A 17,578-nucleotide genomic window follows, 5' to 3' on the forward strand; every position below is an offset into this window, starting at 1 on the left:
TCCCTAAGCTGTACTTTTCATGTCTGGGACTTATTTATTCAATAACTGGAATTTTGTACCTCTTTACTATTCCCTTCACCTATTTTGTTCAACTCCCACCTACCACCCCTCAGGCATCCACCAGTCTGTTTTCTGTATTTAAGTCTCTTTGTTTTGATAGTTGTTACTCTTAAAGATTTCTTGCCTGACAAGATACAGGTGGCAACCATAGATCAGCCTCCATTTTTGCTTTAAAATTTTACAGACGCATGTAATTGAGAAATCTGGTAACCATTAATGTCAGTTCTCACATCCAGACAGGAGGCCCTCCAGCATTCCACGTATAGCATAGAACATTCAGATAGGGACGCCTGGGTGGCTCACTGGGTTAAAGCCTCTGCCTTCCGCTTGGGTCATGATCCCAGGGTCCTGGGATCAAGCCCTGCATCGGGCACTCTGCTCAGCAGGGAGCCTGCTTCCTCCCCTCTCTCTGCCTGCTTGTGATCTCTGTCTGTCAAGTAAATAAATTAAAAAAAAAAACAACGAACATTCAGATGTTCGAAATGCCCAAACTAGCAACAGAAGATCAATTCCCTTTCATCACCTTCTCCTACCTGGACCAGATGTTTTGCACTCAAAGTTCTAGCTTAGGGCTGAGTAAGGTCGAATCACTAGAGATTCAGGCTTTGGGGGAAAAGCCAACGACTTCACAGCATGGTGGTGGTGGAAGTTTCAGTGATAATCAAGTAAGGGTCTCTACTTCCTGTTTTCACAAAAAGGACCATGTACCATTCCTGCTGCATCAGAGAGAGAAAGTTCAACGAAGCCAATGAATCAAATTCTGAGTTAAAGCCTTAGCTTCCAATTTACAGACTTCATGGGATTTGACTGAAAGTCTAGTGCAGGGGAAGTTCCCAAACCCAGTAACAAAACCAGAAATGACTGTGGGCCACTTACAAAGCACTTACTAAAACATGCTGGTCCCTCAGCTAACCAGAAACAGCTATGGAACATTTACAAAGCACTTACTAAAACATGGTGTTCTCTCAGCTAAGTGCCAGCTACATATTAATGCACTTAATTCTCATCCTGTCAGACAGGTACTGTTACTGTTTCTATTTAACAGATGCAAAGTTAAGTCATTTGCCCAAGGTCATGCAGCAAAATGGCAGAGACAAGATCTGAACCCAGGAAGTCTCCAGTCTAATAATAATATCTTAACTAAGATATTAACTAATAATAATCATCTTACCACAGGACTGGAAGACTCTTCAAGCAGGGGCTGCATGAATGGCAGAGTGGAACAGTACAAGGTCCAGTGACAAGGACTTCAGATGGGAATCTTGCTTGTCTGCACACCAGTTCTCTGCCCTTGAGCAAATCAGTTACTCCTTGCCTCAGACATAATGACTGGGATTATAATAGGTGCTTCAAAGAACTCTCTAAGGACCATTTGCAAAGCGCTGTTCACACAGCAGGCCCTTTGCGCCTCCTCTTTTCTCAGTGCCCAGAGGAGGCTCAGACACCAGACTGCAAGGATGTAGGGGGTTGTACAGCGTGAGCCACTTAATCACAGAGCCTTGGGAAACAGCCAGGATGGAAACAAGCTCCCATTAGACACCCAGCCATCAAATAAAGACTAACTGCCGACACCGTGCGAGGCATTCCACGGGGCGCTGGAGACACTACAGTGAGCAAGGCAGCTAGCTATGGTGCCTGCCCCCAAGAAGCTCATGGTCTGACAGGAGGGGCAGAAATGGTTACAAACTAGAGCAAGAAAGATTCCTACAAAGGAAAGGAATATGGCCGGGAGGAGTGGATACGGCAAAGGAGGCTGTTCTAGATTAGGCGGGGCTCAATGGAAGCTTTCTCGAGGAGGTTTGGTAGAACTGAAATCTGAAAGATGAATATGGATAAGTAGGAAATGAGAAGAACCTTGCAGCCTGAGGGAAAGGCCCTGTGACAGGAGGAAGCATAATAATATGTATGAGAAAATCGGAAACAAAGTGAGAGAAGCTAGAACAGAAAGAACAAAGAAGAGCATGGAATAAGGTCAGGCTCGACAGGTGGGACAGGACCAGAGCATGGGGTGCTATGGAGTTCTATCTTTACCAAAAGGGCAAGGAAAACCAGTTAATGGGAACGTTCAAAGATCATGATAGGGGACGGTGAAACCAGAGTGGAAGGGATGGAGTACTGCCTCCTTCTGAGGATGCCGTCAGGGAGCATCACCCTGCTGGGCTCCACCAATTCCACACCACACCCATGAGGTCCAGGATCTAGGCCAGACGGCCTGACAGCCAGACCCACTGTGGGGATTCTGACATGCAGGGGACAAGAAACCAGGAAGAGGCTCTCACCTGGACAACAGGAAATATGTGAATAAAATCCATGCCCTGGATCTGGTGAGGCTCCAGCTGGTGTGGACACTTCATCCTTGGCAGGACTGAGACGATTTTTTCGGATAGTGCTCTGTTTGGAAAAAACAAGCAAAGAGTGAGAACACACTAAGTGGCCCTTAAGACATCTCTCAAGTCTGGGCGGCATTCCAGAAGAATCTGGGGCTTCTCAGCGCCAGACCGTGACCAAGCTTCTCCTGGCTGCCTGCAAAATGAGAAAAATAAGCACAATTTAGATGTGTGCGTATGCATGTGGCTGAGGCCACAATACTGCTTTCAGGCTTTATTCCAGAATGTTTTTCTCTCTATCTTTTTTATATTAAACCACAGCATTTCTTTCTTTTTTTTTTTTTAATTTTATTTATTTATTTGACAGACAGCGATCACAAGCAAGCAGGGAGACAGGCAGAGAGAGAGGAAGGGAAACAGGCTCCCGGCCAAGCAAAGAGCCTGATGCGGGCTTGATCCCAGGACCCTGGGATCATGACCTGAGCCGAAGGCAGAGGATTTAAGCCACTGAGCCACCCAGGTGCCCCTTAAACCACACTGTTTCTTTATGAAATTGTGGTGATGTCTGAGGTAGTAGTATTACTGAACATCCTTACATGGTAAAATAGAAAGTTTTCAGTGCCCCATGTTCTTTTACATTTTGTTTTAAGACCTACTTTTTCCAAAGATCTGGGAACCACTAGGGTACATATTAAGAAAATGGTTCTAAATATCATTCAGGCAACAAATAATTACCAGGCCCTGTGCTGGGTGCCCAGAATATTAAGACAAAACATGGGGCCCTATACTGAAAAAAAAAAAAAAAAATTGGAGTTCTTCACTATTGCATGAAAGTGTTTTTAAAATAAAAAAAAGCCTTTCATTTTTTTTTAATACTTTAAAATTAATCCTAGATTTGGGGAAACTATGTTCTTTTTGTTCTTTTTGTCCAGGGAGCAGAATTTTTCTGCTTCTCATGGGGGGTACTCTGATCTCTCTCCAACACCTTGCTTCAGTCCTAGAAAACATCAGGGAGTAGGGAGGGGAAGAACGGGGCTCCCTGAGACCCCAGAGCATCCTTCTAGCTCCATCAGAAGGCCAGCATCCTCCCTCTGCTCCCGCCTGCGCAAGTCTACACCATGGCAGACTTCAGTTTCCTTCTCTACTCAGCTGATACTTGATCTCCAGATGTCAGGTTCTTGTTTCTTACATCTTAATTGGATCACATTCAAGAGGAGAGAGCAGAGGTTATTTAGTGGGTCTGCCTTGAGAAACAGTCACAAGGCATGTCCTTGTGGGGCCATATGGAGAAATAGGGGCCTCTGGCTCAGCTTACATGGATAGTTTATGTTACAGTCCCACCTAAAACACTTCTAAAAAATAACCGTAGCCTGTTACAGCAGCTACTGTGGTCTTGTCTCCAAGTGAGGACTATTTCCCCAGGTCTTACTAGATGCTTCAAATTCAGCAAGTCTGGGTCTACCTGAAATGTTCCTTGTTCAAGGAACAAGGAAACTTTTATCTTTCTGCAGCTCCATAATCCTTCCCAAGAGACAGACAGCCTTAAGACCTACATCTAACAAAGGCCTGAGTGAGAGCAATTATTGTCTTATCTATGCTGCCCTTAGCAGGTTCCATGCTCTCAGTCTTGGTGGGAACTAAGTACAATCTAGGGAGAAAAGCTAAATGGCTCCCCAAGGAATGGTCCCTGGAGAACACACTACAAAACTATGTTTATTCCTGGAAAGTAGCTTTACATGGTGGCACCAAGGTTATGACTGCTAAAAGAGAAATAGTCATGCCCACAGCTCCATGGATCATAATACCCATGTCCAGTCCAATATGTTAAGAAAAAAAATATGGTCAGGGGAAGACGGACACCCTACTGTATACATTCACAGAAGGAGGGGACACCCATCTCCCAGAAGGAAAGCCTAGGAGAGAACATTTTCACCTCCCACAGAGGGAGTGCATATGTGAATTGTTCAGAAGGTCCAAGGCACGGAAGGACACTGTCCTGCGGCTCTCAACCACTACTGAAGTCCCTCCTCTCTGACCAGCATGTCTTCAGGACACATGCATCTTTCTGGTCACAAGATGTGTGGCTGCCCAATGGGAAAGCCGATGGCTGGCCAGCTGTTGCTGGGGCTCAAATGGGATAGTCTGGTAGGTAAGTATTAACAAACCCAGTTGACAGCGTATCTAAGGCTCTCTCTACAACACACTTTATTTTTTATTTTAATCTCCATCAGACTCTGTTTAATTTCTTTGAAACTTGTGAGGGGAAGAGGCTGGTGCTTAGTTGGCTCTGTTTCCTAAACTCCAAGTTTAGCAAATGAAGGACTTGGCATTCTTGCTCAGGGCAGTTATTAACTGTTGATAGACATGGGGTTCTTCTGCTCAGTTATATTTTGGTTCACTGGGAGGAAAGCTCCCCCTAGTGGCTACAGATCTGAGTCTGCAGAGGGTTACTGGTTGCATGGAACCATTTCAGTAGCTTAAAAACAAGAGGCTCGGACCCCGAACACTATCCAGCTCAATCCTCTCTACCTTCAGACCAAGTTGTCTCTGGCCACTGATCAGAGACTGACTATCTTCCTGGGTCATAAAGGCCCTGAGGAAGGATGCCCCGGGTCATCTCGGGGTTTATAAGCCTATTAAACCTGCCTCCCAGAACTCACTGCCAAGACTGAGGTCTTGGCAGCATACGGAAGCAGTTGGAGGCACAAATACTGCTGGACTGAGGGAGGGACGTGGGGGGGACACAGGCAGGTTGGGGGGAGGGGACAAAAGTCAGGAGGACTTCTTGTGGAAGCCCACCAGCCCCTATCTGTTTCTCCCTGGAGCTCAGGGTAGACTCTGACTTTCTGAAAATCTGGGAAAAGGACAAATGCAGAGGTCCCCAGTCAGGTTTCCTAGCCTAAGACTGAACAATGCCCACTTGCTACTACAGTAGTTGGTTGGATTCCTTCAGTTTTTAAGAGTGTTCAGCGCACGGTTTCTTCCTCTACTGCAAACAGTTTGAAAGAGAGTGAATTAAACCAGGGTCTAAATTCCAGCTCCATTACTGGCTCTGGGACTTTTGGCAAGTCACCTGATGCCTCTGGTCCAGTACTCCTATCATAAAATGAGGAAAAAATGCCTTTCCTCCTTATCTGAACTTATAGTGAAGATGAAACAGTAAAATGCGAGCACAAGTGCTCTGCACAGGTGCCTACCACTTGTGTGTTACCGAACTCCATTATGAGCCTAAAAACCTTATGACCTCCGAGCATAGGACTCTGTAGTGTGGGGCTTTAGGAAAGGCTGGGAGGGTAGGGACAGAAGGAGGGTATAGACAGAAAGCAGAAGCTCATGAAACCCTCCAGCAAAAAGGATCAACAAGAACAGAGAGGCCTCAATTGGGCACACACAGAAAAGAGCCTGAAAGATAATGACGCCCTCAAGAGGCAAGTGTACTCCTCAGACAGCGCTAGCTGGCCCCCCATCACATCAGCTGGGACATACTGAGACACTGCAAACAGAAGGCAGTATTAAGTCTAAATTGCACACAACCAGAACATATTAGAAAAACAAACAGAAAAGACTTTTGAATAATTCAGTACACTGTGGCTATGGCATTTCTCTTACAGATAACAGAGACCTGACTGCCTGGTGCACTACTAGAGGCTGGTGGATCTTCAGCCCTGCAAACTGCTGCCCCCAGCTTCGCCCACAATTACAGTCCATGGCTCTGCACTTAAAAGCACACACCAAGTACCTACCAGAGAACATACTACTGGATATCCTCAGCCCCTTATCCAAACCCTTTGGGGCCACATGTGTTTCAGAATTCACAACTTTTTAGATGTTTGCACTTTCATGGACCTAACAGGCATATACTATATATTATGTAGAGCCCAAGTGAAATCTAGACTTGAATGATTATTTCTGCAGCAAAAGTTATGAATGTTCACCTATGTGGGGGTCCATATAGACTATAAATAGCCTTAAGAAAGTTCAGGTCATGTTTTGTTCCCAAATGAATTTTGTACCCACACGTAGAAAGAAAGAAGCCTGTTTCCATCGTTTTTTAGATTTCAGATTAAGAATCTGTATAAAAACACTGTACTCCAGTATCTGTTAAAAGCACTGTCACTGCTGGGAAAGTATAATAACTCTCAAGGACACGAAAGTGAAAAGGGGGCTAAGAACCACTCTAAAACACCAAGGGAGTTTAGGAAGAAGAGCTACACGGAACCCAGGAAATGGGAAGACTGGTGCAGAAAGAATGCACTGAAAGAAATCCCAGAACGTCAGGGGTGCCGCAGGTGTCAAAAGCAATCACTTAAACTGAAACAGAAAGAGGCTTCATTCAGGAGTGTCTTTGAGAAGATAGTGAATTTATGTTAATAAACAGACTAAGAAAGAATCTGGCCAATCTTAGCTATAGGTAAGGATATGTGCTTCTTTGTGGAAAAAGAAAAAAGGCAATCAGAAACTCAAGGAAAATAAGCTGTATAAACATGAGGCAAATTACAGTGTGCCTGATTTTTCGTGACTTTTTGTACAGACCACCTCCACTCGCTCAGGCCAAACCCCTCAGAACCAGTCTTAACTCTGCTCTTACTCACACCTAGATCCAATCTGTCATGACATTCTGTTGTTTCTCCCTTCAAAGAGGATCCAGAATCCCTCCACTGCTAGCCCACTGTCCTGGCCACCATCTTCTCCCCTGAGCACGGCTACAGTATGTTTAAGAACCTCCCTGCTGCCAACTTCATCCCCTCACTCAGTAATCAGAGGGTTCCTTCTAAAACCGATTATGAACAGATTATGTTCCTCCTCTGCTCAAAACCCTTCAAGAATTTCTCATTTCGCTCAGAGTAAACTCAAAGCCTTTATTTACTCTGACCTACCAAGTTCTACCCCATCTGGCCCCTACAACCTGTCTGCCCCTCTCCCATTGTTCCCTCCTCCCCACCTCACTGTACACCAGGCAAGCTTCTGCTGGGAGCCTTCACGCTCACCATCTCCTTTGCTTGGAACCCTCTTCTCTCAAGTCTTAGCTCCCATATCACCTTCTCAATGAGGCCATGCTGACTTAAAGTCACACAACTGCCTCCAAAGCACGTCCCTCTTCATATACCGTCCCAGCTGTAATTTTTTTTTCATAGAACATATTACTTCTATATGTAATTTGATTATTTATTAAATTAGTCGTTTCTGGTCTGTCTCCCCGCCAAAGACTCTAAGCTCTGTGAGGGCAGGACATGTTTCATTAACATACCCTAAGTACCCAGAACAATGCCTGACCCATAGGCGGGACTCCATAAATATTTGATGAGTCAATGAATAAATAAGGATTCCTTTTGACTGTAATATTTGAATATTCTCCACCAAACAGCACCATTGTCGTCCAAAAGATTTATTTCTTTTTCTCTGGCACCATCACAATTCTTAGTTCTTATTCTAAACACTGTTTATAGATTTACTTTTAGTATCTACCTGTAGATAAAGCATGGACAATTTAATTGCTATTACAGAAAAACAGATGATAAATACTATGCCCTGAACATTGTAAGAGTAATGATATGCTGGTAAATGGAGGCTGAAAGGAAGAAGGAAAAACGGAGGGCAAAAACATTTACCCTACATAGCTAGGAACCAGGAGAAACCATCTCATATAAATGAGTCAAGAAACAGAAGCTTATATTGATTAAAGCTATACAACTGATCCTAGAAAAACAGATAATAATTACAAAAGTGGAAGAGGAGAGGCAAAGGGGATGTAGTGAGTAGCACAGGTGAGCTAAATTCCTCCTCTTACAGGCTTAAATGAAAAATACAAAATTAGAGAAGGAAGTGAGCTCTTTGAAAAAATCTAAAACCTAAACAGGCAAAGATGGTTCTTTCCAGAGAATAAAACCAGGGCTTTATAAAATGGGAATAGGGAGAGATGTTAGCTGTATATTTTGTACCCTTTGGCAGTATTTGAATTTTTTTTTGTTTAACTTCATGAATGTGGCACCCACACAATAAAAACAAAATAAAAAACACAAATCTGGATCAAGCCCGGCCAGCAGAGAGCAGAACCACACATGTAGACTCCATCCCACCGATTTCTAGTAAGAACTTTTCATGACAGGTCACTGGCTGCGATTCCACGGTCCCAGAGTGACAGATGCTCCAGATGCAGAGCTCAGCTATTCATGGCTGGGCACTGAGGAGCACAGTGTTACAGAGAACAGTATGTCCTCTTTAACGAGCAGCCCAGAGATGTTCTTTGGTCTTGTTATTGTAAGAATTTCGGTGATTCCATGGGACCGATTTTTCTTCAGCATGGAAACTATGACCTGGTAATTTATCATGTTTTTCTCTTTTTGTTGGCTGCCAGAAAGCCTGGAGCCAAATCTGTGGCTCACCCTTACAAAAACAAGGCATGTTGTGGCCCATGACAAATGTTATAGCCTTATCCCCAACTCAGTTTGTTTTCCCTTTGCTTTGCTTTGCCTTTTCTCTATCACTGCTTCATATACATATTTGTAAACTACCTTCAATCCATTTGGAAGAGTTTTTTCCTGGGGGAGGATAAAGCTTCAGAAAAATTAAGTCACGGATGCACACAGATCTGAAATCACAAATCTCTCTCCTGACAGATAAGGAAACTGAGGCTTATCCAAGGTTACACAGCTGCCCACTGGCAGGGCAGGGCAGAAAGTGGGAGCCTAGTGCTCTAATGAGATCACCAAGTCCCTGGTGAGCTACGGAAGACCGGAAGACCGGATGGGGTCCACTCAGGTGAAACCTCTAACAGGGAGTCCATGCTGCCTTCTCTCAGTGGCAGGCAAAGTGAGGCTTTGCCTTACGCAGAGGCAAAGGGGAGGGAAAGAGTCTCTTCTCACTCTGTTCAGCTTCCATCCAGTACATTCCTTCCAGCTGCCTTTGGAAAGAGATAAACTAAGTAGTCCGGAACACTCTTAGAGAGTATCAGAAAAACTATTAGAGCTGCTGAACATCACTCATCATTGGGGGAAATGCAAGTCAAAACCACAGTGAGATATTACCTCCCACCTGTTAGAATGCTTAAACTCAAAAAGACTAACAAAAAAGATAACTAACAGTGGCAAGGCCACAGAGAAAGGGGAACCTTTGTCCACTACTGGTGAGACTGTAAATTGGTGCACCGGCTATGGAAAACAGTATGGATGTTCCTCAGAAAATTGAAAAATAAAACATTTTAAAAAATCACATAACTACCTATGACCCAGCAATTTTATTCTGAGTATTTAACAGAAGGAAATGAAATCAGGATCTCAAAGAGATACCTGCAGCCCCACATTCATGGCAGCATTACTCACATGGCCAACTGTGGAAACAACCTAAGTGTCCATCCACGGATGAATGGATAAAGAAGACATGGTATGTGTTAAAAGAAAAAAGGAAATCCTGCTCTTTGCAACAACATGGATGGACATTGACAGCATTATGTGAAGTGAAAGAAGTCAGAGAAAAACAAATACTGTATATTTTCATGTGTATGTGGGAGTCTAAAGTAACTGAATTCACAGAAACAGAACAGACTGGTGGTTGCCAGAGGAAAAGGGTGCGGTGTGAGGGAACTGGGGGAAGGGTGACAAGAAGTACAAAAGGTACTTGCAATTATAAGATAGATATGTCCTGGGGATGTGATGTATAGCAAGGAGACTTGATTTAACAATACTGTATTGTGTATTTTGAAAGTTGCCAAGAGCGTAGATGTTCACATCCCAAGAAAAAGTTGTGATAAGAAAGTTCACATAAAGTTATGATAAGAAAAAGTTCACATCACAAGAAAAAACATTTATAGCTATACAAAGTGATCGATGTTAACTGAACTTACTGTGGTGATCATTCTGCAATATATCTATCAAATCATTGTGTTGTACATCTTAAATCAATACAATGTTATGTGACGATAATCTCTCAATGAAACTAGAAAAAGAGAGAGTGAGAAAGAGAATAGTCTGAGCGTTAAATGACGTATAGGCTAGCTTTGTGGCCGTGGCTTCTATCAAACTCCATTTCATAATCTATAAAACTGTGATAATACCTGCTGCAATGAAAATCAAAATAAAATATGTAAGGCATCTAGCACAATTTTTGGCACATAGAGAATACTCAAAAGTTAGTTCCCTTCTCCCCCTTTAGGCTCGTCTATGAAAAAACCTAATAACTTACATTTTTTGTCCTATTGTAGAGTTTTCCTGAAACAGCAAATCAACGTCTATGTCAAAGCTGCAAGTGGTAATGCACCAAGTCATCCCTCCTACTACCTGCAAGACACGAAGAAAATACCTGTTTTCTCCTTCTAGTTTGGGAAGAGGGGAGGAAATGGAAGGGAGAAAAATATATAAGTTTTTATAGAATCAATGATCATACAAAAGCCTATCTCTTTAGAGAGAGAGCACATGTCCTTCTGACTCCATCAACTACAACTCATCTAAAACAGCACCACCGAATAAAACTTCCTGCAGCGATGGAAATGTCCTGTGTGCATACTGTCCGGTACACACGGGGCCCACATGGGGCTAGTGTGACCGAGAAGCTGACTTATGCTATGAAACAAACGTATCATTCACAGATCCTCCTTATATTAAGACATTAACTCTTAGCCAGGAGAAGGCTTAATCCAGTTTTAGGTAAGTACCAGATTTCAGAGGAATTACGTGTTTTGAAGATCAGACAGGTTAGTAGCAAGGCTGATGTTTGTGGCTCATTACTGAATTTTTGTACATCTTGTTTTTTTCATGTATCTAAAGGAGAAAAGAATCCCTGTCCTACTTTTCGCAGAGGACCTTTCAGAGGTGCAAATGACCTCTGAGGTTAAATACTAATACCAGCTAAATACTTTTCAGATATAGCTTGATGGGGACTCTGATCTCTAGCTATGTTTAGACACAGTGAGACGCCTATAAATACAGATTCCGGGCCCCAGCCCAGATCTAACCAAATTATCAAAGGGTGAGGCCGCAACATCTGTATTATAAAACAGTCCACAGCGAATGTTATGTCAAGCCAGGCCGTGGTCCACTGGGGCACTCAACACTTCCTTCCACGGGGAAGCTTTCCTGGCCTGCTCTGTCTGATCTGGAAGCTTCATTTCTGCTGCACTTACTACATCATGACACTGAGTATGCTGCTTTACTTGTCTCCCTTCCCTGTTCTATAGAAGCTGGCCTCCTCGAGTACAGGGCCTTGGTCTGATCTTCGTGCCCTCAATACTTATTACTATGCCTTGTACAGGATTCTTGAAGGTTCTGCTGAATTAACAGACTTCAACCCATAGTGACTTCTCTCCCCTCCACAGTGACACTCACTGCCTCCAAACTCAGAACTAACCATCATTAGAATATGTAGCAATTGTGTGCACACTGACGTGGGACAGCTCCTTATTAACTCGGATTTTATCTCACATAACCTTTCTCTCTCCACCCAAACTGTAAGTTCCTTAAAGGGAAGAACTAGTTCTAATGTTTTTTTGCACTTCCCAAAGCTCTGTACACAAAAAAGGAATTCAAGGCGTATCTACCGACACATTTTTATTTTCTTGTAATAGGAAATTGGAACACTTCTAATAACGAACCTGAATCCAAGAGAAACATGGATATTAGAGAAGGTAAAAACACAATCTCTTCCTCTTTTCTCAGCCCTGGTAAACCACTCCGTCCCAACCAAACACAGCTAATGGTTAGAAAGGTTTCCTCTTACCTTGTCAAAAGGTGACAAACCTTTAATTCGTGCCCTGAAATATCCAGCTGCAACCAAAAGCTCCAGAATTTCCGTCAGCTTGACATTTTGTTCTTCATCTTCTCTTGTTTCAACCTAGAAGAAGAGCCAAAAGTTAGGCTGGTAAAATCCACCTTGAATAAAGGAACACCAGGTGTATTTCTGACGCCACAATTTAATAGCTAAGGAGCTGGTGACATTGGCTGTCTTGCTGTGTTCATGCTGGAGCACGGGGACACAGCACTGCGGGCGTCTCAAAGAACAGCATCCTCAGGCCTCGATAAGCTGTGTTTACTGTCACAGGTGGCAAGAAAAGACACACAGGCAATACAGATTACACCTCTGGTGCTGAAGAAAACCAGGGACAGGCAGATTACAGCACATTACCTCCCTGTTCCCTAACGCATCGCTTACTTGACAGGTTCCAACTAAATAATAAACTCCTTACAGACAAAAACAAAGTGTTTTTTTTTTTTTAACTTTATGCACATCTTGGTCCCAAAAGCTACTGACAAACAGAGCAAGAACAAAGAAGGGAGTTCAAATATGTGTCTTTCTCTGCACTTCTCCTTTAGATCTCTAAAACACAAGGCCGGCTTTCAACCCAGATACACTGAAGGATGATTACTGCCACAAAATGGGACTGCCTTAAAAATAATAAATTCAGGGGCGCCTGTGTGGCTCAGTGGGTTAAAACCTCTGCCTTCGGCTCAGGTCATGATCCCGAGTCCTGGGATTGAGCCCCTCATCGGGCTCTCTGCTCGGCGGGGAGCCTGCTTCCCTCTCACTCTCTGTCTGCCTCTCTGCCCACATGTGATCTCTGTCAAATAAATAAATAAATAAAATCTTTTAAAAAAATAATAAATTCATCTAATATATTTGAATAGGGACCTGATTTTAAAATTTTAAGTTGCATCTTACCTTCACTCCCAGGTGTTGACAACTTAAAACCACTGAAAAATTCTAGTCCTTTTGCCTCCATCTACTTTCATGAACAGTAACTTTCCTCTCTTTTGTTATTGCAGAACATAAAAAAACCAGTAATCTATATAAAACACAGCTAACACATAGCTGGCTCAAATTCTTGGACCTACCTCTGACTACGCCCTCAACAATGCCCATGAACTCCTCCTTTATTATACGTGTCACACTGACCTCCTCCCTTTTATTTACACTTTTTGCCGGGACTACTGCAACTGCCTCTCAATCTTCCTTCTGTTAATCTGTTTGCCTCCCTCCCTCCTAAATTACAACTTTCAGATCCTCTCTCTTTAGCTCATCCCGCAGTCCTTATCATTAACACATCATACATTGTCTGTAAGATAAACTCCAACGTTCTTGGTCTAGCATTTGGCTCTTTGGCTGCAACCTATCTTTTCAGCTCCAGCCTTCACCTCCCTCCAGAATAATCCGGTCGTGGTATGGCCAACCTCAAGCATGGCTCATTCCCCTTTCTTCACTTTTCATACCCCTTCTCTTCTCCTGATACTCCCTAACCACCAAGAAACCAGCTTCAAATTCTAGCTCCTATTTGATGCCAACCCTGACAAATGCATTTCTATTTTATTTATAGTTCTAGCCAGTCATACAATTAAATACCAACCTCTTCTGAGTGAAATGTCTGGTGTTAATATATATGCCTGTCTTTTGAAATGGCCTATTAGCTGGATCAGGAGAGGACCCATCTCTTATTCAGTCATGTTGACACCTCTTCTGAAGCAGCATTAGACTCAAAGGGCAATTAAATACGGAATGACATGTTCAATCATCACACAAAGTGCATGACCTATGCCAGTCATGGATTAACAAAATGTTTTCGTAGTCATGACACTGATAATGGAAATCCAAGTTTATTTTGAAGTACAAATTGCCAGGAGGGGGAGCTTACATATTAACAAATAGTTGAACGAAGAATTATTAAAGTGACTGACAATTTCCTGCAGGAGGAGGTGGTGAAGGCAACACCTTGTTTTACTCCTCTCCAAATCCCCTTGGTCCAGGCTATCAAAGCATTCCCTGGTTTTTAGGGGACATGCAAAAATAAAGTAGTATTAATTATTCACACCTTCTCTTCCTTTGCAAAAGATCTGGGATAGTTAAGCAACATCTCTAAGTGGGGAGACTCAAAGAAAAGAGAAGGTAAAGAGCAATATGGTTCAAAGACGGAATAGAAGAGAAAAATGGGATGATATAAGCATTTTCTTCAAACTCCTAGGATGTAAAACATGAACCTTTCATTTGTTCAGTCATCACTAATCATGAAAACACTTCCAAGAAGAGGACATTTCATCCCAGGAGGATCATTCCTGGTTGCCTGTACCTAATGAACACTCACTGCCAACCCCAAGGCAGATGCATGGCCCATGGTTTTTATCCACTCATCCCCAGAACGGAGAAGTATGTATAGTTTTGCAATATAACCTGTGAAATAACTTCTTGGTGCAAGACACTGAATGGAGACTGTTAGTAAGACTCCACATTCACTTCACAGATTAATACTGAAACAAAATGAGAAAGGGCCACAGGTTAACACACAGTGACTGAAAGAATGCCCCCTCTTGAGGGTATCAAAAGCCATCAGATTGGCTTATACACCCATTGTTAAAAAACTAAAATTCTGATAAAGATGAATGACTGTGAGCTCTTAAACCGGGCATGCTAAATTTTCATTGCTCTGTATTGTAGTTCATGGAAGCTGGAAGGCAGTGCCAAGTCTAGCTATCCTCTTATCCTTCACAGACATACAGTAAAGGGTTTAAAAAATTAAAGTGACAAATCAGACCCAGCCTCCTGGCAGTCAGAGAAGGGTTACACAAAGGACTCAGAGGATCATGTTGCTTTTTATTTTAGAAAGATCCCCATTTATAGTACTGTGGGACACTGAATTAAAGGAATTTAAGGTGGAACCTGAGAGGCCAGACAGGAGTCTATAGCAAAAGATCAGGCAAAAACTCGATAAGAGCCTGAAACAAGTGACAAACAAGAAATATCAACTACCAGGATACAGTTCTGAGTCTTCACAATCCCCCATTCCATCGATTTAATTTGCATGTAAGGTTTTACCTAATACAAGGGTTCTGACAACAGGACAACTCTTAGGTTTTCCTAAGATTACAACAAAATGGACTAACATTCTGGGCACACATACTCATAGATAAGTCTGTCCTTCCATCACTATATCCCCAGCTTTTATGCACAGAAGAGCGATACCTCAATTAGTGGGTACTTGTGGGACGAAGAACTGAGGACTGGCAGGGGGCCGGGTGGATGGGATGACAGGCGGTTGAAAGGGAAGGAACCACTCACCATGTCAAGGCATCAGTCCTCCTGCCAAATGCCTGCTTCAAAACCTTAGGAGGGGGATAGAGGTGCAGTGTGGGTTCCATTTCTTTCCAGAATCTAGTAAACTAAACCAGACTTAGCTCTGGAGTAAATCGACTGGAAGAGAAGACACTTGCAAACCACCTAGCTATATGACTGACACTTGCAGCCCAAAGGAAATGCACGTTCCCTTTATGCCTAGCCAGTGTGGAAATCCGGAAACCACCGATTACCCTATCCCTCAGGACCGGGTGAGTATTTAATAACACCGCTGTGAGGAAAGGCACCCGCTACGTTCTGGAGAAGCAGCCACGCTTCCGCCAGGCGCACTGCCGGGCCACACAGCCCCACCGGACAGCGCGTCGCCTCCCGCAGAAAACCCAGTGCGCGCACGGTTCCCAAACTTCCAGCTGCTGCAAGGGTCTGGCGTGCATTCCCTGCACATACCGAGGCGAGTTGGGGGTGGGGGTTCGGGACCCCGCGAGCCCCTCGGGGCGGCGGCAGGCGCCACAAGGTCACCGCCCTTTGCACAACCCGAGCCCGGACCGTCCCAGCAACGCGTCTCGTGACTCCCAGGGCGCTGCAGCCCCGGGCATCGGGGCGAGCCCTGCGGCGCCAGGGGTGGGGGACACTGCCCGGGAGAAGTAGGACCCCGGGCCCCGCGGCGCCTGGGGCTGCGTGGGGCTAGGTATTGGGCTGGGAAGACCACCTCCCTCCCCGGGGACCCGAGAGCGGCTGAAGTTTGTCCCCGCCCCCGCCCAGGCAGGGGGACCTCCCCGGTCCCCAGCGCACAAGGCCAGCTCTCCCCGCCCGGGACACACCTGAGAAGGGGGCGGGGCGCCCCAAACGCTTCCCGGGCGCCTCTCCGCCCGCCACCCCGCGGGCTCGGCCCTCTCCCAGGAACCCGGACGTGTCTGGGAGAGGGACGTCCTTACCTCCGGGAGACCCTGGCCCTCCGGGCCCTTGGGCAACCCCATGGTCCTGTGACAGACGTACGGCGGCAGCAAAGCTCGCGGAGCGCCCGGAGGAAGCTGTCCACCGCCGCTGAGCTGCTACCGGGGTGGAGGCAAAGCGGTAACTTCCTCCGCCGCAGCTGCCGCCGCCGCCGCCGGCCGGGAGCTTGGCGGCCCCGCGGAGCATGCGCGTTGGGAAGGGAGCGCGGCGCGACTGCGCCTGCGTGAGAGCAGTCGCGGAGCAAGGCCAGACGGCGGGGGAAGTTGGAGCGACTGTCCCGGCTGGGTTCCGTGGCAGACGTTCTGCCGGCGCCGCGCGCCAGAGCTCCGCAGTTTTCTCCGAGTCCTTCACAAAAGGGGCGATTCTCTCATCTCGAGGAAATTTTGCATTTGGCTCCCTCTCTGCGTTTCACAGGCATCGGATGCCCCCAGTGGGGGTACTGTCCGCTCCGCGAGCCGGACTTTGGAAGCTCCCTCAGTCTGGTGTTAAAAATCCAGCATGAATGCGTTTGGGAATTCCAGACCTCCGCCCGGTTCTAGCTGAATCGGGGTTTCCCCCGCTTCACGCGCACTTGCGCTAACTTCTCGATATGTATACGGACTAGGGAACAGAGGCCCCAAGAAAGGCTGCTGCACGCCCGCCGCTTCTTCAGTGTTCCAGGCAGTGCGTCTTGTTTCTCAGGATACCTGGTTTGGGGTAATATCCCCCTACCTCCAACATCGCTAACTCTGGGTCTTCCTTAGGAAAAGGTCCTCTCTGCGAGTGCATCTCCGTTTTGACGTCATTTTAGCCTCCACATCGCTTACATGCTGCCCCCTTGTCTGTCCCAGAAAATGGATGGCAGTTACATAAAAGGGTTCTCTCCCGGGCCACAAGACCCGCTCGAAACCCGCACTTGCTTCATAGTGGCTTCTCTAGCTTTTTAAGTTTTATTTATTTATTTAGTTTTAAGCGATGAAGAAAGAGGTGTCTTGAAAATTTGCTGTAGAAAAGATCGTTCCCGAGGGGCGGGGCGGGGGAAGGGATGGGGAGAGTGGGGAATAAGAAGCTCAGAGCTCCTAGAGATCTCCTGTGTGTGTGTGTGTGTTTCCTCTCTGCATACCTAGCACCTTAATAAGCAGATAACCAGTAAATGTTTGTCCTTGGAGGAATTCTTTGGGCTTTTGGTATTCTTCCTGGAGTTTATCCTG

The 17,578-nt window shown here is 45.1% G+C and overlaps 1 protein-coding gene across 2 annotated transcripts in view; it reads right to left on the reverse strand.

Annotated features, from left to right (window-relative positions):
- CCDC93 (coiled-coil domain containing 93) overlaps positions 1-17,307 on the reverse strand; it is an 89,207-nt gene extending 71,900 nt beyond the window's left edge. The window contains exons 1-4 of one of the 2 annotated variants that reach the window (XM_046018476.1): positions 16,370-17,307; positions 12,096-12,209; positions 10,566-10,660; positions 2,340-2,451 (exon numbers count right to left, since the gene is read on the reverse strand). In XM_046018476.1, coding sequence (XP_045874432.1) covers positions 2,340-2,451; positions 10,566-10,660; positions 12,096-12,209; positions 16,370-16,411 — 363 coding nt within the window. In that variant the 5' untranslated portion in view covers positions 16,412-17,307. The remainder of the gene's footprint in view (positions 1-2,339; positions 2,452-10,565; positions 10,661-12,095; positions 12,210-16,369) is intronic. The other variant, XM_046018475.1, reaches the window with a different exon arrangement.
- Positions 17,308-17,578: the final 271 nt, after the last annotated feature.

The sequence above is a fragment of the Meles meles genome, chromosome 9 (genome assembly GCF_922984935.1).
Source record: "Meles meles chromosome 9, mMelMel3.1 paternal haplotype, whole genome shotgun sequence".
In the NCBI taxonomy this organism is placed as follows: domain Eukaryota; kingdom Metazoa; phylum Chordata; class Mammalia; order Carnivora; family Mustelidae; genus Meles; species Meles meles.